This window comes from Ctenopharyngodon idella, chromosome 19, assembly GCF_019924925.1.
Source record: "Ctenopharyngodon idella isolate HZGC_01 chromosome 19, HZGC01, whole genome shotgun sequence".
NCBI classification, from domain to species: Eukaryota; Metazoa; Chordata; class Actinopteri; order Cypriniformes; family Xenocyprididae; genus Ctenopharyngodon; species Ctenopharyngodon idella.
This window is the reverse complement of record NC_067238.1, coordinates 4,760,716-4,787,400: the sequence shown is the minus strand read 5'-3', so window position 1 is coordinate 4,787,400 and position 26,685 is coordinate 4,760,716. Positions and strand designations below refer to the sequence as shown.

The 26,685-nt window shown below is 36.5% G+C and overlaps 3 protein-coding genes across 4 annotated transcripts in view; 1 reads left to right on the top strand and 2 right to left on the bottom strand.

The window, feature by feature from the left end:
• Positions 1–889: 889 nt before the first annotated feature.
• On the bottom strand, positions 890–10,683 carry nr1d2b (nuclear receptor subfamily 1, group D, member 2b). Its single transcript, XM_051872680.1, has 8 exons — positions 10,213–10,683; positions 8,744–8,959; positions 8,053–8,141; positions 7,391–7,535; positions 4,734–5,398; positions 4,455–4,640; positions 4,136–4,346; positions 890–2,977 (listed from the first exon to the last, which is right to left on the bottom strand). Exons 1-8 carry the CDS (start codon positions 10,229–10,231, stop codon positions 2,781–2,783), a joined length of 1,728 nt encoding a protein of 575 aa, XP_051728640.1. The 5' UTR covers positions 10,232–10,683; the 3' UTR covers positions 890–2,780.
• A 5,508-nt stretch (positions 10,684–16,191) lies between these two features.
• Positions 16,192–26,685, bottom strand: part of rpl15 (ribosomal protein L15) — a 146,926-nt gene continuing 136,432 nt past the window's right edge. Inside the window, exons 1-4 of one of the 2 annotated variants that reach the window (XM_051872270.1) lie at positions 20,945–21,015; positions 19,891–20,072; positions 19,156–19,292; positions 16,192–16,551 (exon numbers count right to left, since the gene is read on the bottom strand). In XM_051872270.1, coding sequence (XP_051728230.1) covers positions 16,246–16,551; positions 19,156–19,292; positions 19,891–20,062 — 615 coding nt within the window. In that variant the 5' untranslated portion in view covers positions 20,063–20,072; positions 20,945–21,015 and the 3' untranslated portion in view covers positions 16,192–16,245. Of the gene's footprint in view, positions 16,552–19,155; positions 19,293–19,890; positions 20,073–20,944; positions 21,016–26,685 lie in introns of those variants that run through there. The other variant, XM_051872271.1, reaches the window with a different exon arrangement.
• nkiras1 (NFKB inhibitor interacting Ras-like 1) lies at positions 21,198–26,669 on the top strand. The gene is made up of 4 exons (XM_051872272.1): positions 21,198–21,354; positions 22,036–22,140; positions 23,142–23,383; positions 24,401–26,669. Exons 2-4 carry the CDS (start codon positions 22,047–22,049, stop codon positions 24,641–24,643), a joined length of 579 nt encoding a protein of 192 aa, XP_051728232.1. The 5' UTR covers positions 21,198–21,354; positions 22,036–22,046; the 3' UTR covers positions 24,644–26,669.

Below are 26,685 nucleotides of genomic sequence, written 5' to 3'. Positions count from 1 at the left end.
GTGATGTTAGTAAACCAGATTTCTAATAATGAAAATGGTGGTAATTTATTCAACTACTCTGATTTTGTTCTGAGTTCCAAATTTACAGTATCTAGAAAAGAATTTAATACAGTTTCCAAGGCCATCTCTGGAAAATTGTATGCTCTTCAGAAACAATAATAGTGGCTCAATAATATATGTTTGTGATTGGTGTTAATAGGACCAAGGAGCAATAAAAGGATCTGCAGTGCCTGAAGAGGGAGCTCTGCTCAACCTGTGACTTCCTGTTACAATTGTTATTGTGCTTCTGCGTGTTTGCTACAGTGTTGTTGCTTCTAGCTCGCCTATTGATCTGCCTGTTGTGTGCCATGTGAATTATGCTTTTTAGTTGATAGATTGCTGTCAGTCTCATTTCTTAATGTATATTTTGTAAAGTATTGTAAATCTTTTCCACTCTTGGAAGCTGTAGGGGGTGTGTGCCATGACTTCAAATAGTGTTTTCCATTAGATAGGTTAATTTATTATTTTATTTCATTTTTTTAGGGAATTCAGTTGTTCCTGTTAGGAGGTTTATTTGTTGTTTTGGCTTTTGCTCACCCCTGAAGTTGCGCTTTCACTTTTGGTCATGTAAATAAAAGTGTACAAAGGATCTTTGATTGCCAAATCCAGTTTATGTTGCAGCCTCACCTTAGACGGGGTCATAACATAAATTGTAATAATATTTTACAGTATTACTGTGTTTTTGATCTAATAAATGCAACCTTGGTGAATGTTAAGGACTTGCAAAAACACACAAAACATGTTTTGAATGGTAGTGTATGCCTATCTATTAGACTTCCCTTGGTTTTTCTTTACATTTGTGTCCTTACACATGGGTGCAAAAATAACTAAATACATGGGGAGAAAGAGATCAGCATTTATCTGTTTATTTTCTTATTTATATACATTTAAATCTCTATATATATCCAATATATATATCTAGCTTACAATGCTTTCACAGAAGAAAACAGACAGACTGGATTATGGCAACACAACACAGACAATGAGTGAGCCACAGGCTGAACAATGAAACAGGAACACCAACACCGAAACTAACTGAAGATACTTCTTTAATTAACTATTCATGTACAGCAGCTTTGATATCAGATCTGACCCGAGAAGAGTTGATGCCCAGAGATGGCAGGGAGAGAGGCATTGCCAGTGTTCCTTGGTGGAGTTTTGGGCCATGTCCAGTTTCCTTTTCCTGTCTGGTCCAACGGTGCTCAAGTATGTGCACTATCTGCTTACTGCAGCTAATCACACAGACACAATAATTCTATAAGAACTTTCACTCAACAGACTTGCCAAAAAAAAAAAAAAAATAACATTCAAAAAAGAGAAATGAACAGAATTGCAATTATATGAAGTGGAGCGTTTCCTCCCAAACCATCAGTCAAAAAATTCATCATAAATATTCAGCCTGAAATGATCACCCATACAGATGCATCAAGTTGGCAGGTGTCAGTTAGGATGTGGCCTCAGCTATAATCAGACATTATGACATCACTAGATGGCTTTGTGTCCCATCAGTACTGGGAGGAGCATGCATTCTTATAGAGATAAAACGCATATGTCCTTCCTTTTGTCATTCAGCAACATGAAACATTGTGTCATTACTAAAAGCCCTACGAATCAAAACATATACACAGATGCACCATTATGCAGATCTAAAGTCGGAAACATACTCTATGCAAGAACGCAAATGCTTGGCCAAGCCTGCGGTCTAGTTAAATATTGGCGGTAACAAACACTTAAGCTGCAGGAGTCACTTTCAAATGTTTGTACCAATAAACCACATGTGTCATTATTCAGGTAGCTATCTATAAACTTGAACTAACTTTAACTTTCTTAGCAAGATTCTTTTCAAATTATTGCACCACCATGGCTGACCTGAAGGATAAAACTGACTGTTAATGTTTCCTACAGTGTCGGTAAGCCATGCATGGCTGGAACTTGAGGACCTTTACCATAAAATTGAGCTTTGCATTCTCATACTTGAGTAATGTTTCAGGCCTAAGGATAGAGTGGCTTCCTTTGCACTTAACGACAATTTTTAAGATGGAAACAAACTACAAAAATAGATCTATCCATTAAACATTCTTGTGTCTTTCTGCCAGAAAGCTCTGATTAGCAGCTTGTTCCACATTCTTCCATTACATAGTTGGTGCTTTTTGTCTTTTCTTGTCTTCAAATTATAGAAAGGACATCAAACTGTGCTTGTGTACTAGTTTCTCATTTGTTTTAAGCTTATGTGTTAGAATATCCCTTCATATCCCCTCCCGTTAACAACACACAGCTTTCATACAGCCACAAGATACCGTACTTCCTCTTCTCTGAAAGTATTAAAAGACCAACAAGGAACAATCCAAAAACAGTGAACGTGTCACTTATTGCACAGGCAGTATAAATCTAAAAACAAATTCAAGGTGCCTCTGCGTACACACAAACCCCGTAATCATACAAACTCTCGTAAGCATCTACAACGAAACCCGTCCAGTTTGTGTTTGCGGGTCTTGTGCATTAGCACGAACAGAGGCGTTTTACAGTACAATGACTTAAGTATCTGCAGCCCCCCCCCCCCCCCCCCCACCCCCAACTACCTCCATATTTACCCAGAAGTCCTCATGAGGAGAAATGTCAGCTAAGGGGCTTTGAACAAGAACAGGCTCCCCATTGGCTTAGTGGGTGACAGAAATGGGCCTGGAGGCTCTGGAAGTGGATGGGAGGGGGTGTGGTCCACAGTTATGGGGGTTGGTGGGTGGTCAGGGTTGGACCTTGAAGGCCAAGAGCTGCTCAGAGTGCATGTTGTTGAGGGAGCGCAGGTCTGGAAGTTTGAGAAGCAGTTTAGTAAAGATGGCAATCTCGTTGGGGTGATTCTTGGTGATCAAGCTGCGCAGAGCTCGAATCAGAGTTTCCTGAAGTGCCTCAACTGAGTTGATGTTCTCGAGACCAGAACGATCTATGGGGAACACAGAAGGGGAATTCATTTCACAAGTTTTCATTGGCTCAGGGCATACAGTGGTCCGAAAATAAAAGTTTATTTTTTACTATATAATCATTATGACCTTCCTGACGTAAATTTTAAACCTTTAATCATTCATTTTAATTCTTAAAGATTTCTTCTGTGGTGAAAATCAAGCTTTTAATGTTGTTTATACGTCCATGTGGTGCTTTTAATATGCTTTACGATAAACTATGTGCAAATTCATCAGTCAACACCATTGCTGTGTATTTTTTTCCCTTAAAACTGCTGTGAGACAAAGATGGTCTCAAAAACAGTTTTAAATCACCCTTGTCCTCTACATCACAATATGTTGTAAACATATAAGGCGGGGCTAATTTGCATATTCATGGTATACTAAATAAAGCAAGAATGTAGAATTACATTCAAGCTATTTTAAGGCATGAAGAATTTTTTTTTTTTTTTTTTTCACAGGAAAAAATTGTTTAAACGTGTAATTTGCCTGGTTTCTCCCAAGGTTTTTTTCTCCATTTTGTCACCTTTTGGTGTTTGGGTTCCTTGCTTAGTTGGGGGCACTTGATATTTTTTTGATCTGTCTACATTGACACCATTGTATGCAAACTGAATTGAACTGAACTGGACGATGACATCACTGTTTTCTCCAGAGCCAATGTATATAGATTAATTGACTAAATTAATAACTATTGATTTTTACAAAGGAATGAATCAATTCTGAACTTACTTAAGCTGGACAATGACACCATTTTCTTCTAGAGCTGCTGTGCAGCCAAAATTATTTGCCAGTTATCACTGAAAGCTGCTTTGACAAAATCTGCATTGTAAAAAGCGCTATATAAATAAAAGTGACTTGACTTAATTTTGGTGATCAAAGATGAGTTTTAAGTGATAAAATTATTGACTACAGGGGGACTTTAATTTTCAATCCTTAGTTTTAATCTAATCCTTAGTTTTTAAATTTAAGTGAAATCTAATTGTAACTTCATCTTGAAATCTTTATCCTTAAGTGCAAATATTTAATATTTAAAGCCTCAAACTGTCATTTTAACTTGCAATAAGTCATTTCATCATCTTAGATACAAAACTATAGAGTGTATGGTCTGAGAACGGAATGACACAACAAGAAGTGATAAATACCTGCAGACACCAGCACTACGGCCGTAAAGAGGCTCATTTCCTCGTCACTGAGGTTGAGAGCTTGCAGCTTCTCAGTGAAGTCAAACATTGAGTTGAGGAGATCTCCAGCGCCCAAAGACCGCAGAGCCTCCACGCTATACTTATTGCCACTCAGAAATGTAACCGTCCGCTCCTTCACATCGAACAGGGATGTAAAGCGCACCACCAGCACCTACAGACCAAACAGGAAACCTCAGATCGTTTTACACTTCAAATGAAATTGAATTACTTGCTATAGGATTCAGCACAGAGATTGTGTTGTGTTGTGTTTTGCTCATACCTCAAAGGTACCAGCCTTGAGCAGGCTGACCTGGTCATGCTGGGATAGATCTTTGAATCCTGGGATACGCTTTGCGAATTCCACCACCTCCCTGACAGCTGGGGTGAAGCTCATGGAGAACTCCTCCCAAATACTGTGACCCGACTTCTGAGGATCCACATAGGGTGATGTATTCATGGGGCAAACCTGTTAAAGAGGATCATGTAATTTTCTGAGTATTTGTATGACTACTGAAATTTTGGAATTGCCATTTTGGTATTAGTACTCTGTGTAACTCACCAGGTGCATCCTGTTTACCCTTGCGAATGTTGGGACATTATAGCTGCCATGGGCATGGGTTTCATTGTCATTATGAGCTCTCAGACAAAGGTTCTGCAGAGATGGTCCACCGGAGATGCTGTTGGGTAGTCTGACTGGACAGCTGCTCTGAGTACTGTAATGTCGGCCAGAGTCTTCAGTCCCCTGTGGACCACAGCTCGACTGTGGCTTCTGTTCACTCACTGAGGATGTATTGTTCTCACGGTTCCAGACATCCTGAGTCTTCTCTGTGCAATGGTTGTAGTTGTTAGGGGCCTCTGAAGGCATGCTGCCCTGCTCCTGATTGTACATGAATGTCTCCTGGTGTGCCCTGGTAACTGTGCCGATAACCTCCTCCTCCCCGCTGTCAGTGGCACTGGAGGAGTCTGAGCTTGGGTTCGTATCCATGGCGATCGGCAGCTCGGGGTCAGGGCTGGTTTCGGATCTGTTGCTCCTGGGGGAGGTGGAGGGGGAACGAGAGGAAGGGCCAGAGCTGTCCTCTGAAGCTCCATCGGTGGCTGAAATCTGGTTGCTAAGAGGCAGGGGCTGATTGCCGTGGCTGTTGTTCATCATGTTGTTCATTGCGTTCTGCATCTCGAGCAGCATGCGCTGCTTCTCTCGTTTAGGAATCCGGCCAAAACGTACAGCTGAGGAGCACAGACAGTGTCAGTTCACAGACTTTAACAGACTGACACTTATGCTTCTAGATAGATAGTAGGGCTGCACGATTTATAGCGATTAAACCGCACGTGATTTGGCAAAGGCTGCGATTATTTTATGCACAGCTTGTCAGAGTTATACGGCACTGTGATCAGTAGTAAATACTTCCCCATCTGAAAGCCAGAGGGTGCTTTTGCGCAGAAACTCTAAATATGCCCTGCCTCAGAAGAAGATAACACACGTCATATCGCTGTAGCGGAATAAACAGAAGATTGAAACACTTTGATTGATTAAACATGACTAATAAACACACGACTGCCTTATTCTGTGTAAGAAGCCAAATCATCTCACAGAAGGATGCTCAACTGTAGTTATGAAGTGAGTTTGGAGTAAAAACATTTTATTAAATGTTGTCTTTTGTTGGAAAAGATGTTAATAAATACTTCTCATGTCTGGAAAGATGTTTGATGTGTGTTGCTTTTTCAAATGTACATTATAAGCAACTCAAACTCACAGTGCTTTCAGATGGATTAGCATTTGGAGCCATACTGCATTGACAAGCTGCAGATAAAAAAAAATAAAAATAAAAAAACAATCGCAGCCTTTGCGATTTCATAATCACACTAAGAATCGCGTTTAAGCGATAATCGCGTTTAAGTTCAATGTTATTTTCCGTATCGTACGATAAATCGTGCAGATAGATAGACATCTCCTATACACATTGACCTATTTATATATCATCTAGCTAAGTGCAAATAACATTTACTTTATCTATATATTTATTTATTAATTTGTCCTTTAAAGGCACAGTTTGTAAGTTTCGCAGTTAGAGGTCGCTTATTCAAAACAATAACAAAGGCGTAGCTTGATGAAGCCGTGAATGAGTGTGGAAGCAGAAATCATGTTCATGGGCGAGCTAAAGTATTAAAGTTTTATTAACATTACTGTGGTATGAAGCAGGGTGGTGCCGAGAGCCTGAGACATTTTACATTGCTGTTTTTATTATGCTATAATGCCACAGCCGGCCACTGCCGCTCCTTTCATTTTATTGTTTGTTTATTTTACGATTAAAGCTGTAGTTTAACGTCTGCCTCCTCCTTCCCTGAACTTAAACTTTGTTACAGTTACATTTGATTACTTAAATTCACATTATTTTATTCAATTCTAATAAAACAGCTGCAAGTGCTGAATTACTACTCATACAGGTCACTTTATCTGATGAATTAAAATTGTGGGGTAACACAGCGCTGTTTTACCTAGTCAAAACAATCATACTAAAAAATATGTTTGAGTGTGTTGAAAGTTTTGTTAACGTTACTCTGTGCGTTCGCTCGGTGGCTAATATGAGACACTTGCACATTTCAGATCGATATTAGAATATCATAATAATAAAAGCTGGATGACTTGTGTTGCTAAAGGGCATGCAACTGGAGAAAATGCTGTATTACTGTTACTACAAATAAAGCTCTTTTTGATTATGTTATGTTAGCCACTTGACAAAATAGCGTTGTCTCTGAGGCATGGTACAAACATGTTACTCGCAGTAAATTAAGAAAACAAGAGATTCAAACAATACTAACCATGTTGATCTATATAACAATAATTAGTTTTATGTCAATAAAGGTATCCAAACAGTTGCTCACCTGTCTAATCAAACACATAATATATTAAAGCATCTTTGGTGTTTCCACAGTTTCTACAGAAGTAAAACTACGGAAATCAAGGGCATATGACGTCATTGAAAGGCGATTACACTGGATAAAATAGCTGATTTCTTTGGATTTAAACATTGATGAAAACATTTGGGATAATGTAAGTACACAAGTCAACAATATAACATTGTTTTAGTGTTTTTTGGATATTTTAATCCAAAAATCTTATATATTGTGCCTTTAAGGTTTAAACGCTGAGGTCACATATGTCAGCCTGTAACAGATTCCATTGATTGGATCTAGGACACAATGTCAGCTGGAGCTCACCATCTCTGGACATGCCCACGAGCAAACATTTCTTAAAACGGCACTGCTGGCACCGGTTCCTGTTGATGCGCATAATGGGACAGGTTTCGTTCTTAAGGCACTTCTTATACTGAATGTTCTGCTGAATGCTCCTCCTGAAGAAACCCTGCAGGTGGTAAAATGAAAGAGATAGAAAGAGGTGTCAGGGTCACAGTGCCCACACAGAGAGTAACAGGTGTCGAGCTTTGGAGTTGGTATGGAAAGCAGGTGTCCCTCTCAGGAATCATGACACCGTTCTGTCACAGAGCTTTGCTCTGACGGTTAAACAGGCTGCTGAGTAGGAGGCTTTCTGGTTATAAATAAAGCAAAGTGACATCTCCCTTCATGGAGATGCAAAGGTAGATGTGATCCAGATAAAGCATGACAGCCATGTCACATCAACCCTATTTAAATCAACCACAGTGATACCAGGAACAATTTACCATGAAAACAAACACTATACAGCACAATCGCCTCCACTGAGAAGTAAAACCATGAGAGTAATAAAATACAGATTTTCAGACATCCCTTCTGAGCTTTTGACTTAAAGATCCTCTGTACCTCAGAAATAACAAAATGAAACCTCTAATGCTTATAAGTTCACACTGAAATGTGGCTGTAGACTCACACTAATATTTTCTCACCTTACATCCCTCACAAGCGTGAACGCCGTAGTGAAATCCTGACGCCACATCTCCACACACTTTACATAGCAGCACCAGACCGTTAATCTCTGCAGGAGCAGAAATACAGAGGGTCAGATGAACAAGGCTCTGTGCTCAGGTTGGCTTTCTCCTTAGAACAGCTGCTTTCTGTTTCCTCAACCAGCTAGAAGACCATTACTTCATGATGAAGCCAATATAATGAATCATGCAATGTTGACAAATGACAAATATCAGATCACTACTATCAAATATATAATTATTCTGAAGAATCAACAATACTTTTTTGCTTTTTCAATTCCATTTTGAGCTCCCTGACATTAAGCAGAGATGGACAACTTTAACACTAAGGCCTAGTTTCACAGACAGGGCTTAGATTAAGCCAGGATTAAGTAGCTTTTATAAACATACCTCAGAAAAAACATTACTGGTGTGCATCTTGAGACAAAACAATGGTAGTGACATATTTTAAGATATGTCATTGCAAGTTGCTTTCAGTTAAAACATCAAACATGGGACTAGACTTAAGACTTGTCTGTGAAACTGGGGGTCAATATGTTGGATTTAATTTGTAAAAGATTATATTTAAATAAGTGTGTAAGAACACATGGTTGCAGCATGAAAACATTTCTGGTTCTCTTTAACTTTATTTTTATTTAGATCAGTCTCTCACTTGTAATGCCACTTTTGGTGGTGGAGGGGGATCGTGCCTTCCCTCCACTGTTCCTTGGTTGTCGGGACTGAGAGGCCACAGGAAGGGCCTCGCCCTGTTGGCCCTGCCCTGCGTGAGGCGGAGAGCAGGACTGATAGCTGCTGTTGGAGGAGTCACTGTGGCACGACTCTGGACTGGAGGCAGAGCTCGAGGAGCTAATGTAAGCTATTACTCCACCTGGTGGATGACACACAGAAGACCAACACAAGGCAACTTCAGTTAGGAAGACGTCAAATTATTTATCTAGTTTCATTTTACAAATCATATATATATGATGTCTCATACTCATATGAAGCATACGAGTATGAGACATGGCATAGCGGTTGAGTCTAGCTTTTACATGTATCTGTTGACAACTGTCTCTATCATTAATAATAATAATATAAAGATATAAACATAGAGAGAGTATATGCAATCCAAATAGGTGGCTATTTACTAATGAAGATACATATGTTTTCTTTGTCCTTATGTTTTGGGCTGCAAAATGGTCTTCTTGTCAGGAAGAAGAATAGGCTTTGTGTGCTCTCTCTGTATGGGTTGACCTGATTTCTGCTGTTCCACTCTCAGTGGTTAGGTAACACCCTTACATAATACTTTCAGGGTGTAGGCTTTACCGACAACCAACTCAACTCAAATTAAATACTGAGAACTAACAGACGTTGTCTTTTTATATAAAATTTATATATATTAATTAATTTATATAAATTAATTATTTGCATGCTAGTGAGTCGAATAGAGCAAACGGTATTAAAGATATTATTTCCCTTTAATAAAGAATGAAGATAATTTGAAAAAAAAAAAAAAAAATATATATATATATATATATATATATATATATATATATAAAATTCAAATATTTAATTTTTAAATAACATTTTTTTTTTTCTTTACGAAGAACAAAATTAATGGACGTCATAAGCATCCCAGTCTGAGCTGTTGATTGACATGTTCTTAGCGCCACCCCCACGTGTACTCGGCATGTCTTGCTTGGAGTGTAAAAGCCGAAAAGTGGGTCAGACCGCAGCCGCCTCACGTGTATCTGCAGCTGCAGACGCATCCATCCTGCCATGCAAATTATGCAACAAGCACGTCACGACTTCTCTCAACCAATCAGAGTAGAAGCACAGGACGCGTAAACACAGATGCACATGGCTAGGCAGAGCGGTCCATGTGAGTTGGGAGACTGCAGTTCAATAGTAACCCACAATCTATGGCATAACAACAAGCCTGACGCTATTAACCTACTTAGAGTTTTCATGCTGCAAATAAAGTAATAAAAGCTCAAACTACACCTTAATGCACAATACACATTCACAGCATCACGTGAAACTACATGTTTCGGGGTTATTTATTAAAATAAGAGTGCAATGAAGGTATCACGGATTATTAAAGTTATATTCAAAAGTAAACGTAAAACAGACTGATCTTACCAGCCTTTGTGGATTCCATATCCTCCGACAGCTTTGAGCCCCAGTCACCTGTATGTTAGTGCCGTTTTTACACAGTTTACACAGCAACTATCTAGTCGCTGTGAGATCCTATAAACCGAGTACCTCTACCTATACACTACCTGAGAAACATTTCTAACTAAACCAACAAGATAATCTGGGATCTATTAGCTCCGCGTTGCTTAGGAAAACAAAAAACTCGCATACGTCTTAGAAAACTATAAATACATATATCTGTTTTAGTTAGAATAATTAGACTCGTCCAGACCGGACAGTCAGGAGACCAAATCCACACGATTTCACGTCTAATAAAGAGACTATAATAGCTCGCTAAGTTGACACGACTTGCTGTAACTCAGAGTTGTGAATAAATCAAGGTTTAACGCAGAGAGAGGGCGCATGTAGAGTGATAGAGCGAAACTGAGCGTCAGTGCTGCCGCGGCTGCTGTCTCCAGATCATGTGACCCACTTCACGGCGGCTCCTCCTCCTGCTGCATTAGTGTCATTATAACCCACTGACACACTTTCACTGCTCCTGCAGGGGCCTCCTGTGCACCCTCATCCACATCCCAGAGTGCCCTGATGACCCCAGCAAACATCAAACTGACATTTTGACAGTTTTAGTAGTGCGGCCCTAAGGAAGCCAAAAACGTAGTGAGAAATATAAGCAGGGCATAAAGTATGATATGGCATTTGGTATCCTATGGGTAATCCACACACACTTGCTTGTGCACAATGAGAATAGTAAGTCACAGTGTCAAAAAATGTAAAATTTTTTGACAACAATATTTTTATCCACTTCTCATTACTACAAACTGACATTTAAATTGTATAACTTTTATACTTTGTGGTAGTATTTGCTGTAATGTTTTTAATAAATGAAAATGGTGCAGTGTGGCAGATGCATGATGCAGAATGATCAATGAAACCAGAGACTTTTATAAACAGAGAAAGCAATCGAGCATAACACTTAGGGTACAACAGGGCTAAAGGCACACCTTAAGAAAAATTAGCTTTTCACTACTCCCATAGTGTATGATTACAGAAAGATTATGTTTTTATTGAACATTGATGGAGCAATAGATTTTGTGTGAAAATAATTCATAAAGGTTGCTTGTTTGTTTGTTTAAAAATCCTATAAATGTATGATGTGGTAAACATTTTATTTGTTTATCTGAATGTCATGTGACCGTTAACCAACATCAGAGGACCATGAATTGTATTATTATTACTGACTTAATTTTATTATTGGCCTAACTTATTAACTGAAAATCTCAGGAGGTCCTTCAAGTAAATATATTAGGTCAAAGAGTTTCAGCTGACAAAAAACGTTGGGGAATCCCTGCATTGCATGCAGTGTTGGGGAAAGTTACTTTTAAAAGTAATGCATTACAATATTGCGTTACTCCCTAAAAAAGTAACTAATTGTGTTAGTTACTTTTTATGAAAACTAATGCGTTACATTACTTTTGCGTTACCTTTTCTCACCTGGGCTGGGCTTGCTTGTTTGTTTTTTTAATAACAACAAAAAAAGCTCTATTTTTGGCAAATGTCAAGGCCCTTTCACACCAAGAGTGAAATGAATAAGCCTCAGGCTAAAGGAAAAGCATATTTACGCCTGTGCAGTAGAGGGCGCAGCTCAAACAAACCTTTCAGCTGTGCTGCCATTCTGGATTAAAGAAAAATAGAATACAGGAGAAGGAATTTCAACACTCTTATTTATAAATCTAATCTAAAGTAATTTTTGCTTGTCAGTATGGTTGAATTAGGTCAGCTGCAAAGACATTGATTAATAAAGTGAGATTAATTCTATAAAGTATATTTGTGTAATTTAATATAGTTAATTATTACAGGTTTGCATAAAACTCTGAGATTGCATTTCACGTTTTCGGATTTATCCACTCTGGGACCCGGTTTCAAAAAATAGCGGTTTCACCTTCCGAAAACGCCAGATCCATGTGGATGAAACGCCTATCCGATACAAAATTTGTGCGTATACACAGAAACACGTCTCCGTGTGGACAGGGCCTTAGAAACGATCTCCATCTACACTACATGACCGTTCATGCACACTGGGCATGCGTGTACAAGTGTAAACAGTTGCCTCTTGCATGTAGGTAGCTGCAGTATTAAAAAATGCAGATTTTAATTGCATAATGGCTGCTAAAAAAATGACAACAAAGCCAGTAAAGATTGCAGTTCAGTCTCCATTTTATTGTTTACACGGTAGTCAAGGATACGCAGAGCGAATGTGGGCAGCCATGCCATCGTTTTCAAAAATCTCTGTTTTGGTCCGTTTACACTGAAACACAACCCTGGCGTTTTCAAACTAAAACGGGCTCTGCAACATTTTCAGAAGTCTCCGTTTTCGAGGGTCGAAAACACCGGAGTAGTGTAAAGAACAGGCATAATCATAGCAAAAGTTATACGTTTTAAAATGAAAATGCACTAGTGTAAACGTCAACAAGCCTTTTGTCTAGGACTACAATAACCATCATATTCACGCAGCGCATACAAGACCTCTGCACTTTATTTCTCTTAACATGGGGACAGGAGAGCTGTCAGTCAATAAATGTGTAAAAGTAACTTGCGTTACTTATTTGAAAAAGTAAGATATTTTGTTGTAAATTGAAAAAGTAATGCATTACTTTACTAGTTACTTGAAAAAGTAATCTGATTATGTAACTCAAGTTACTTGTGATGCGTTTACCCCCAACACTGATTGCATGTAAATATGAAATGATGTGAATGTGTACATTTTAATGTTTTTGAAAAGCAAAAGCCTTCCAAAGACAGTAATACATGGTTAAATGACTCACTGAGTGATAATTCAAATAATAATTAATGTGTTAGTCAGAAGCTGATTATGATACTGCATACCAGGAGCTGATATGAAATGTTGCAATGTTGAGAAAACACTTCTTAAAAGTGAAATGATTTCTGTACATTCAGTGATGAAATGCTGTGTGGGTCTCAGTTTTCAGTGACAGTCACATGACTATTGGCTGGTCTGTGTGTGCAATTCCACAAACCTGGAAGAACTTCTGAATGTATATAAGCAGTAGGTTTTTTTTTTTTTTTTTGGGGTTTTTTGTTTAAGTAATATGATTATGAGTATTTTCAAATGTAATATAATCTAATTACAAGTATTCAATCTGATTATGTAATGCAGATTACATGTAATCAGTTACTGCCCAGCACCGGACCTTCGACACGTTTTCACTTTATGATCAATTAATCAACATTATAGCTACTTGACTACCTGACTAAGAGACTGGACATAAATGCAAAATAATAATAATACACATCAAATTATTTTGTTTAAATGTTTTGATATATGCCTTCTTACTGAACAATTTGATGTTTGAACTGTAAGACTGGACATAAATTTCTGAAATACTACACATCGCTGTAAGCTTCATCTAATCATAAAAAAAGAAAACTAAAAGAAACAAAAGACAGTCAGTAAACTTTGAAACTGTTGTAAAAAAATATGATCCTAAATTTAAAAAAAGGATATTTATTATTATTACATTTGCGTCTATAGCTAATTCAGTAGTCACTTTATGGCCCATAGACACAACAGGCTCTAGAAACCTTTAAGAAACTGATGAGCATGTGAAATGGTTCTCATACCAAACACTAAGCTTTTCCATTCCATTTTAAGCTCTGGCCACAAAGGTTAGGGGTCAGATTATGACCTCCAGCTAAATTTGTTTACACAAAAATTTAATTCAAAGCCTAGAGATGCCACGAGGAAGCATTTTAAAAGACTTACAGGCTGTTCCTGAATCAGAAAACACCCTTCATGTGATAATCTTTTAGTGTTGGGTATAACACAAGTGCAATCACATATAGACTTAGTCAGGGTAGCACCATTTTAATCTGACAGGAATGAATTCCTGTGAGGGAGATAGAAATACAGTGTGTTCAATAGATTGTATTGTTGTTCAACAACATACTGACTGTTTGCTGTTTCCAAAAAACTTTCAGAGGACAAAAATTCCATAAAACAGTTTTGAAAGATGTGATCTAGGACCTTTATACAGTGCGTGCCATTGTAAAGACTCAATAACTCATTTTCATCCACATGAAATTCAATATGGCACCTGTCCTTGCAAAGGTTTATTGAATAGCTATAGGATACTATGACAGACGAACAATGGTTCCAAAACACTTAAGCCACGCCAAAAATCTCTAGATGTTGCTGAAAAATATTCTAAGCATTTTAAAGAAAGTTAGCACAAGCACATTTTTCGTCCAAAACATTTTACAAAAAGTTTAAAATGATAAAATAGAAAATAAAATAAAAAATAAAATAGAATACAATTAGTGCTGCAAATGAAGATAAAAAGTATTGATACGTGTCAAAGGTTAGTGGAACATGTACTCTGCTAGCACACCTGTGTTAAAGTTAACATTGCTGTGATGGTGTTTCTAATACAGAAGGGGTGACTGTAAATTTGACATCTTTAAGTGTGAGTTGGATTTATAAATACTATAAATTACTAAATATTAAAATATGGGACCAATGTACATGACATTTTGATAGTTTGATTTAGATTGTAGTTCAGTAATAAAAATCTAAAATGTATTCACAGAGTTTAGTTTTGTGATACAGTGCTCCAGTCTGGAAAAAGATAACACAATTGGCCTCAGGAGACTGTCCTTATAACCAACACACCACAAGTTCATTTGAAGAAGAGAGTATTCTTGTTTTTTAGAAAAAAAAAAAAAGAAAAAAAAAGAGAATGTGGGCATTGTATATTTTTATGTTGGATGAATTAATAAATTAAAACTAATTTTGTGTTTTAAAAAATGCCAAATTATACACTCAAAATAGATCATACTCACTAGTAAAGTTTACACATTATTCTACATAAACTGATGCTGTTTTATTGTTTTCCTCATGTGGTGTGGCTGTATCTGCAAATATTTTCCAATTCATTTGGATATAAAGCTTTTACAACATTATAAATGTCTATGCTGTCACTTTTGATCAATTTAATGCATCCTTGCTGAATAAAAGTATTAATTTCCTAAACTTTTGAATGGTAATGATGTTACAAAAGCTTTCTATTTCAGATAAATGCTGTTCTTTTGAACTTGCTATTCATCAAATAATCCTGAAAAAAAAATATGTACACAACTGTTTTCAACATTAATAAATGTTTAAGCAGCAAATCTGCATTAGAATGATTTCTGAAGGAAACACAGAAATAAATTGCATTTTAAAATACTCAAATAGAAAAGTTTTTTTTTTAATTGTAAAAATATTTCACAATATTACTGTTTTTCTGTATTTCGGATCAAATAAATGAAGCCTTGGTGAGCAGAAAAGTCTTATAATCGTCTCCATAGCCCAAAGACAAGCATTCCAGCATCGATAAAAACTACACCTTGAACACCTTTTTTTATGTGACCTTTAAACACAGTATCCTGTGGCCTATTATGAGATGCTTATGCCAACTGGAGAGACAGATGCAGTTGCCATATACCAATCTCCAGAGCCCAGCTGTTCAAAAGTAATTTAATCAGATTTCAGCTTGGATCAAATCTTCAAAATGTGTTGGAGGAAAAAAAAAAAAAAAAAAAAAAAGATTAGATCACAAAATCCAATCTTAGTTTTGATCTAGATCAAACCTTTGGTATGCATTCAAAACTTTTTAGTAAGTTTGGGATACTTTTGATCCCCCCAAAAAATGATTATCCTGATTCACATTGAAGGGTGGATTCAGGATGGATTTCAGGTACAAAATATACATGGATTGTACCAATGTTCCTGGAAGGGTAGATTCAGGATGGATTTTAGGTACAAAAACCTCTTAAGATAAAACCTGCAATGCTGAACAGAACACAAACTACTAATAGCGTAAATAACCAAAAACACTTTCTATCACCTGTGAACTAAAGTATTACAGATTCTGTTCATCTCCAACCTCAAAATAAAGACACATGACATGACCATACAAAGGTACTTTATTTGGATAAATGTACAGTTGTAGCACACATCGTTTAGCGATAACGGTGCAGCTGCAGGGTGTTGCGTCTCTTCCAGGCTGCACGTCGAGAGCCGCCGATGGTGAGGTGGAACTTGTGGCCCTTGCCCAGACCACGGCTCTTCTTGCCAGCAGATGTGAGCCCACGCATTTCCCTGTGCTTGTGCACAGCCTTGGTGATCCATTGCGTGTCGGGGTTGCGTCTGATGGCTTTGTGGAAGGTGTCAATGAGGATCACTTCAAAGAACTTGTATGTGGAATCTTCACCCACCCAGTAGGAGTTTAGCACCCGCAGACCTCCGCAATGACGACCGGCACGCTCCTGAAAACGAGACGAACAGAGGGGTTAGAACAACACCACCATAAGAAAATAAATGACCATCAAATAGTGATAGTAGTCTGTATGTCTCGTTTGTGAGAACTTTGACCCACTTGTAAACTGCACCGATGTTGCCCAACCCAACCATAACATTAGTTTGCCAAATCTGTCATAAGGGTGTAGCGTTTACTCTATGCAGAAATCACCACTCAAAGGGACCAACACTTCCCTGCTGCTAGGGCTGGGCGGTATACTAGTCGTACGATATATCAATATATTTTTATAAACTATATAGGATGAGGCAATACCATTTATATCGACATACAGTAGTTATACATTACGAGCAGATCTGAAAAACAGCAGAGGACACAGAGCAGAGTCCTGCACGGGTCCTGTTTGATAAACCCGCATGGCCCTGCACCCGCAGTTATTAACAGAACACCCAAAATCTGACAGCAACACTGGTTTTATTCCAGACCCGAACCGCACCCACGTTAAATCGTGAAGCCTAAAGGCCTTTGCATACTGAGTCCGATGCTTATTAATGATTCTGTTGCGAAAAAATTCGCAAAATAATACAAAATGAAGTCTTCAAGCAGTGAGCATGATTTAGTTGTCCTCTCTCTTCTTAAAAAGACAAAAAGAGGAAATATTGGGTACATCCAATCCTGAGATTGCATAGAAAGGAAGGAGAGTTCCACCTCATCAAGGAGCTGCGTGATTATCCCGAGCATTTCAAAGTTTACTTCAGGATGTCAGTGCCTCAGTTTGATGCTTTGCTAGCGATACTGGCACAGTCTATATTCTGTCTCTTTCCGCACTTTGTTTGTCATACAGTGCTACTGCTTTGTGCTGTACGTGGATCAACTTGTCAGATGGCATTGGGGATTTTGGCGTTCGTGTACGGTGGCTCTGAATTGTCAAAACGTCTCTCAAAATACGTGGCACGGATGCGAAAAACGCAGAAAATCGAACCTGATCCAAATTTTTTTTTATGACGGACGAAAGTTTCGGAGGCAGTGTGTAAACATGATTGACACAGTGTGCAAAGGCCTTAACACAAGCAATAAAACCAACATTAGGCATTCTGGGTTGATACAATTGATTAAACATTGCATTATACAACACAAGTAAGCTAAAAGAACAAAGAATGTTTCAGGAGATCTATTTGAATATTTTAGATTCACTCTGCATTGAAGCACAGCTGTCTCTTCTGAATCTCAACAGTGTACCTGGCCGCTGTTCCTCTTTTTAGCAGCATAAAAAGATAAAAAGGCTAAAAAAAACGTATCCAAATTGTCAACAGATTAAATATGAAAGCGAGCAAAGCGCGCTTCCTTTAATATAATCATTATAGCTGTCAGTCACAGCGCAATTAGCTACAATGCTCAACGCTGCCTTTAACAGTTTTCAGACAGAGCGTGAACACAAATAAGCATGAGACCGTTTGAAATCAGCTGTCAAATGTACCAAATTGAGTCAAAATAGTGTTGGTCGCAGACCGCCCGTCTAACCAGACACGTAAATATTATTCCACCCTTTACATCAAATATTATATAATATCAGGACTCTGACACAGATTAAGCTGCTGTGGGGAAAGCAATAATTCTGATATAATATACATTTTTCTAAAATATTTGTTGTTGGACATTAAATGTGACATATGTAGAATTTTAAACCTACAAGTGTGAAGTGACAATTGCAATGCAGGATAATATAATTACTAAGCTCAGATGAATGGATGTGTTCCTTAACAGTTAACATTTAGTCCGCTTTTGTTCTTATTTTTGTTTTTAAAGTGAATTTAACTTATGCTTTATGTCCATATCGCCCAGCCCTACCTGCTGCATTACAAGAGTTTGCCCAGTCAACATCAATCCAAACATTAAGACCCACAAAGCACAACCATCAGGTTCCCGAAGTAATAAATTACCATTCATTTACGCTACTGATTCTTAAAGAGAACTTAAACCGATAGACACAAATCTACCGTTAGCTTACGGTAAGTTGTTAATTTATGGTATATGCTTTTGTTGGAGCCATCAGTCCACCTCTTTTTAAACTTATTTTTAAATCTTGTTTAACAGCTAAATTCCTGGAAAAACTACATTACCCATGATTCTGCACAAAACAAAAATAACGACTTTATTCAACAATATCTGTGTCACTCTCTTACGCTGTTTACATTCAGCGCTTCCAGGTTCTAACTGAGAGCATATTGTTGAATAAAGTCTTTATTTTTGTTTTTGCCGCACAAAAAGTATTCTCATCGCTTCATAAAATTAAGGTTGAACCACTGCAGTCATGTGGACTATTTTAACAATGTCTTTAGTACCTTTCTGGACCTTGAAAGTGGTATTTAAATTGCTGTCTAAATTGCTTGTAAAATTCAAAGTATCTAACCATAATTAAATGTTAGATACTTAAACACCCACTATTCTAAACTCGTGCCTGATTGTGTACATGGGCACTTTTAAGACAGTTGTGAAGTATGTACAGCAAGTAGATTTTAGCAAATCCAATCTGTCTGACTGAACAAAACATGTCAAGGTGTGTCATTGTGTCCAACTGCGGATCACCTCATAGGCTGAGATGCTGCTCACATACCTCAGCTACTGACTGCAGACTGCGTGCGAACTTGATCTGGTTGACGCCATGGTGCACAGGTTTGCCGTAGGTGGCACCTTTGGGCACGGGGCGCTTGCGACCTCCACGACGCACACGTATACGGTAGATGACGTAGCCTGTTTGGTCAAGAGCACAGAGTTCAGATACACAGACTTGAGGCAGAACAAGAACATGAGGCTGAAACTACAGTTACAGAACATTCAAGTGATTAAACACTTGATCGACAAAACAGATCAATGATAAATCAGATGAATGTGAATATAAGATGTCACTAAGCATCATCACTATGTGCTAGAGGTGTTGTCAAACGTCACTTCCTAGAGTGCCTCTTTTTGCTCGAGTTTGAGTTATTGCTGATAAGAGTACAGTAGGGAAAAAAAAATTCTCAGATTTAAGAATAACCTATAACAATATAGCTTCGTAGAGTACATAATTGGTTAAACATTTGATTTTGAATCAATATTAAATCAAATTCATAGGCACATACTATATTTCCCAGAAGTCTTTAATAAAGGAATTAGAAATAAAGGAATAGTAAAAGCATTATGGGTAATGCTAAACAGCGTGGTTAATTCATTTAGACCTCAACCTCTCTCTCTCTCTCTCAAGACAGCAAAAATGTCTGAAGAGTGCTTTGTGTGACATACTGCTCATTAGAAAAATCATACACAACCAGTAAACTATCAGACACCAGGGTCAGTTCACATCACTCACCCTGTTTGGCCTTGTATCCCAGTCTGCGGGCTTTATCGGGTCTAGTGGGTCTTGGAGCCCGGTGAAGGGAGGACAGCTGACGGTACTGCCAGCACCGCACACGGAGCAGAAATCTCATCACGTCTGACTGCTTCTTCCTCCATAACTCCTGCATGTACTTGTACGCTCCCATGATGCCTCACCTGTAACACCAAAAATTAGACAAGGTCAAGAAAACACTTCAATTTATGGAAAAAACATCAATATATCCAAGTTATCTGCATATGTAAACTGATAGTTTGACAGAAGTTGACATGATGCTCCATCTAAAACCATTACAAACACCATTTTGCTCACCTGCGTGTGCAGTTTATGAGCTCACTGATTGAAACTACATGGAACTCTTACATTTATAATACTACATTACAAGATTTTCAAATTAAGGCAAAATTTAAAAGAAACTGTTTCAAGACAGACTTCATCTTATACAGCCAAATACATTTTAATCTGATGTGTCTTTATAGTTGGGAATTTTAAATCAACCACAATACGACAGGTCACAGATCTGCTATCTAACTGAGCAAGTGTGTATGAATTCACATTATCAGGAATAACAATTATTTGAGCTCATATTTCAGATCCAAAACAATTGCTTCAAGTATAATAATCTACGGTAATATAAGCCCATAAGCGGTGTCTGTGTACAGCTTTGACATGGCAACTGTTACATGCAGTCATGTAAAAAAAAATCCAACTGTTAGTTCACAAACGATTACAGTAACCTTTTAAAATGCAATTCCCGAAAATGACGTTTGATATAATAAAATGTGTTTAATCGAGTTCTGATAGAAAGTGGAAGAAACGTGCAAACTCCGGCATGACATTAGCTACTCTACTCTTCACAATTTAGCGTTAAAATTAACGTTCAACATCGTTATTGGAGAAAAATAACGGTTAAATAGTACAATTAAGATGTTCGGCATTAAATACTTTCATTGTGTGATTTGGATGACATTAAATGCATTGGGATATTTGACGGATTCTACGTTCAGAAAAATGAGAAAGTCTCGCTTACTTGATGGCGTACAAACCGGAAAGAGAGAAGAAAATTACCCATAGTGCTTTATTGGACTGTTCCTTGCGTATTTCCGGTTCCGTTGTTAAAGACTTCTGGGAAATGTAGTCTGTGTCTAAGAATTCTATTTTATAAATCACAATCAAATGTATTAGATACATTAGAAACATTGTTGTAACACAGTTATTCTTAAATCTCATACCAAATAATACGATTTTTGCCACCGTTCTCTTATCAGTAATTGTTCAAACCCAGAGCAAAAAGAGGCGAGCAAACGACTCCCGGAAGTGACGTTTGACAACACCTCTAGCACGTAGTAATGACACTAAAAGTCTTGTATTCACATTCATCTGATTTTACATTGATCGTTTTCTTCGATCATATGTTGATTGTCAATCAATCCGCGTAAGGTGAGTGATTAATTATCAGTCTAGTAACATTCAACTGTCATGAATGAATGCATGTCTGGTCTCAATTTAAGACAACTGGTTAATGTCTTTCCTTTGACATTTATCATATAACAAAACTAAACTGAGCGTTATGTTAATTTTATTTAAGCTACGCAATATTTAATCTAAGATGATATAAATACATAAAATTGTCAAGCCCAATGGGGTCCAAAAGTCTGAGACCACACTGAAAATAATTTTTCCATTTGAATCTAAAAAAATAAAATTGAAACATTTAAAATAAAGAAACGATTGCATCGAGGTCACTAACCAGATGTAAAAGTACATGTGTTACTGTTAATAAGAATTTCTTGCTTCCATTGAAAAACAAGATGCTCTTTAGAACATCCTCAATCATGCTAGAGAACATGAGCTTCAGGATTTGTCCATTCATAGAATTTTAATATATAGTATGTCCAATTAATATATATATATATATATATATATATATATATATATATATAATTTCAATTTAAATAGTCAAATTATTATGCGTATACTAACATTTGTAATGTGGAATTAAAAAAAAAGAGAGAGAAAATCTAGAAGCATTTTTGTTTATTTTCACATTCGCCTATCATGCTTTTTAGACTGCTGCCCTTATGGTTGGTTCTGGATGTGTTGTTTGTTTGTGTGTTTCAGGGCAGGTAACTATGGGTAAGGGGTGTAAGGTTGTGGTTTGTGGTATGGCATCTGTGGGGAAAACAGCCATCCTGGAGCAGTTACTGTATGGCACTCACACTGCAGGTATGTGTGAACAGTACATTCAAAATTCATATCAAAAACACCCGCTTTTATAGTTCACATGACTCAAAAATTCACTGAGTATGGCAGCTGCTGCTCATCAGCTTAAAGGGAAAACAGACACTCTAGCAAAGGGTAACATTAAAGTATGAATATGACTTTATGGTATGAATGTGACTTGAAATAGATACATAAAAATTGGATTCCATGTGAATATTTACTGTAAAGATATCATAATTAGCGGTAAATTAGATATACAAAAATCAACATGCTCTTTGTAAATTCTGAACGATATGGGTAATAAAATGAAAATATGTGTAATAAATTATTGTCCGCTTTTGGTTTGCTCAGTTGGGACTTCATAAAAGACATCTAACATTCTCAAATATTATCGATTTGACTGCTGAACTGATTTGAGCTGATTAATGACATTATTGTCTTTACAGCTGAAATTGAAGTCATTTCATTATTGATGATTTTGCAACATTAACACTGTTATTTTCCTGTTTATTTCTGTGAAGCATCTTTGAAACAATTTGGATTGCATATAAATAAATATGTTATGACTTTACATAATCAGAAGAAACATTTTATGTTCTTTTATGTTATCTTCCAGAAACTTTGTGCCGTTATTTGCTGTCCCTCACACTTTGTGCTGGTCTCTCGCTCTTAAAGGGATAGTTCACCCAAAAATGAATATTCTGTCATAATTTACTCACCCTCAAGTTGTTCCAAACCTGTATGAATTTCTCTCTACTGCTGAACACAAAAGAAGATATTTTGAAGATATTTTTCATTTTTGGGTGACTATCCCTTTAAATCATCTTTTTTTTTTTGGTCATGAACCCTTTAAATTGTCCAGAATGTATGAATCATGCATTTATTAGTCAGTGAATCAACTCATGAATGGTCCTGGGTTGTGCATCATTCATAAAAGAATGAAAAGTGTATGAAGATACATGTTTAAGTAGACATTTAAATGAAACAGGACTGTCCTGTTTCAGGTGCAGAAACAAACGACACTCAGGAGGATATATATGTGGCCTCTGTCGAGACGGACCGTGGTGTGAGAGAGCAGTTACGTCTCTATGACACAAGAGGGCTGCGTGAGGGACTGGACTTACCCAAACACTTCTTCTCTGTGGCCGACGGCTTTGTGCTGGTCTACAGTGTGGACAGTCTGGAGTCATTCAAAAAAGTCGAGCTCTTGAAGAAGGAAATAGACAAGTCCAGAGACAAAAAAGAGGCATGAAAATAAAACAAATAAAAGTATTAAGAATGTCTTATTGACAGGAGAGCCACATTATACAAATCTGTTAATAACATGTCCGACTTATATTTCACCCCATATAATCAAAAGAAACAAATAAGAAACAGAATATTATGTATAAAGAAAATGAAGTATGGTGATATATATGTAGCCTATACAACAACAATATCTAAGTAGTAAAAACAATACTATTGTGAACTATTCTTACAGTTTAAATCAACTGTTTTCTATTTAAATATATTCTAAAACGTAATTTCTTCCAATGACGGCAAAGCGGAATTTTCAGTCTTCAGTGTCACATGGTTTCTCAGAAATCATAATATGCTGATTTGGTGCTCAATTATTAACATTATAAATGGCTTTACTAACACTTTTGATCAATTGCTGAGTAAAAATATGAAATGTTATATATGTATATACACTATGTATATGTGTGTGTGTATGTATATATATATATATATATATATGTATGTATATGTATATATTTATATATGTATGTATGTGTATATGTACTTATTTATATAAGTGCTGTCAAATCGATAAATTGCATCTATCATTAAAGTTTGTAAATATGTTTGTGTGTGTGTATGTGTGTATATATATATATATATACACACACACACACTGCAATCAATCAATTTGACAGCATACACGTATATATATTTATATATCATGATTTTATTTACTTCAAGCTAACTTAAATAAAATTTTATTACAGTAATGAGAATCTTAAAAAGATTTGAAAAACTTGAGAATTATAAACATACTTCATTATTATTATTATTGTTATATAGATATTTCTATATTATTTATTTCTATATTTCTTTTAGTATGGAAATGATTTCCATAAAAATTATGTCCCTGAACAATTCTTTTGATTTTGGAGCGAAATAGGACTTGGCCATGTTTTCATGAGATTGACCCATGATAATTTGCAATGATCTGGTGTAACCTGTGAATATGTTCTCACACTCACTGTATTTGCATGTGCAGGTGATGGTGATCGTGTTGGGGAACAAGTGTGACCTGCGGGAACGTCGACAGGTGGACCAGGATGCTGCCCAGCAGTGGGCACGTGGGGAGAAGGTCAAACTTTGGGAGGTGACCGTGACAGACAGAAGCTCATTAATCGAACCCTTCACCAGTCTCACCAGCCGCCTCACACAGCCACAAAGCAAGTCTGCCTTCCCTCTGCCTGGCCGCAAGAGCAAGGGAACCCCCTCCAACGACATCTGAACACCGCACACTGCCACAGTTTCAGCACTATGTTTGGTTGTCTATACTTCTTTCAGGGTACTTAAGATGTTTAAGGGCTTCTAGAGAAAGAGCTAGGACTAGATCTATTTAAACATAAATAAATGCACTGATTTTTTAGGTTGTGTTTGTGCTCACTATTGGGAAAAGGGTAGAACATAGATGCAGTAGTTGGAAAAGTTGTTTTTTTGTTTTGGAACAAATTTTGGGAAATGCCTAGGAGTCAGGTGAATCTCATGAAAAAATTTTTTCGAAACAATATTGCATAAAGTAGAACCTATTTTTGAACCATTAAGATTTTTTGGGTAACACTTTACAATAAGGTTTGTTAAAATTAGTTAACTACATCAGTTAACATGAACTAACAATGAAAAATATTTTTAAAGCGTTTATTAATCTCAGTTAATGTTAATCTCAACATTTATTAATACATAATTAAAATCAAAATTATATATCTGTTAACATTAATGAACCTGAGCTATACATTAACTAACAATGAACAGTTGTAATTGTATTAATTAATGTTAACTAAGATTAATAAGTACAATATAGAGGCATTGCTTATTGTTAATTTTAATGCATTAACTAACCCTAACTAATGGAACCTTGTTAATGATTTAAAAAGAAGAAGAAGAAAAAAAGATTAGGAACCCAAACTGTAAAGCAAAACGTTTAATTCATATCACTGCAGTTCTTCCAAATTTTGAACATTGGGTTTTTATAATTATTCTGAATTATGATTATTAATTCATTTAAAAAAAAAAAATACTCTCGTTTTTTTTTTTTTTTTTCAATTGAATCTGGCAGTACAACAAATACTACTATGATGATTGTTTTTTTATTTAATTTCAATCTTTTTTTACATTATAATTATTGATTATGCTTTAGTGCTTTGTGCAAAATATAATGTATACATTTTATAAAATAATTTATTCTTATTATTATTACTTTATTTTGGGGTGGAATCTGACCTGGACATGAGAATCACCAGTTGCATTTATACAAAATGGTATAATGGCATTGTATAAAGAAAATGGACCATTTCACTGCTTGTTCCATGTCCTTCAGATGTGAACTTCAACTTCATTTCAGCCAAGAACTGCCATCAAGTGCTTTAAAATGACAGTTAATAAACACGTTGTATATTAAAGTCATATAATATGAAATCTTCCAGTATTATTTACAAATATAACTATACTCTTAGCTTTACAATCCCAAAGCCACGAATCTTATAATCATGTAGCTAATGAGATGAAGCTGTGTAGGCTATCGTTTTAAATGGCACAAATAACATGATGTTAAGGAAGCTGCCTTTGTTGCTATAGCAAGTAGTGGAAAATTCCAGCGGTTTCAATCAAAAATTGTGAAATTCTCGTCTTAGCACGTTCTAATTGATTTAACAGATATTTAAATAAAGACATGTATGTCTTATGCACTATGTAATGTGTTGATTCAACAAAAATATTTATTGACTGGCTACACTGTTTTTTTTTTTTTTCTTCCTACTTCAGTTTAAAATTTGCACATCTAAAAAAGGTCATGTTTCTTTAACAGCAGAGCCTGTAAACTCCTTCTGTAAGATAAGATCAATGAACAATGTGTGTTTTGAAGATTATTTCACTTTTCATTGTTCTATATTCAACAGTCCTAAATTACCAATTAAGAGTCTAGTCACATTTTGTTCTAAAATCAAAAGAAATCGATTTATATTTTCCTTATAGAAAATGAAGCCTATTTTAGGACCACTGCATCACGACAATTTTCATGACGATGAAAAACACCCCACCACTCCCAATACAATTCTCATTACCATAATGTATAGGAAAATCTCGTTCTCATTAGAATCAGCATAAATTAAAAGCAGCACAACAAATGTAATGAGAATGAGATTTCACAACGCAGAAAAGTCTTAAATGTATGTTTCTTTGATTTTGGAGTGACATGCTCTTGGCAGGCTTTGTGACATTTCCACTGTACCAGAAATATAAAATAAACATTTCCACCTGAATCACTGCATTGTTGTT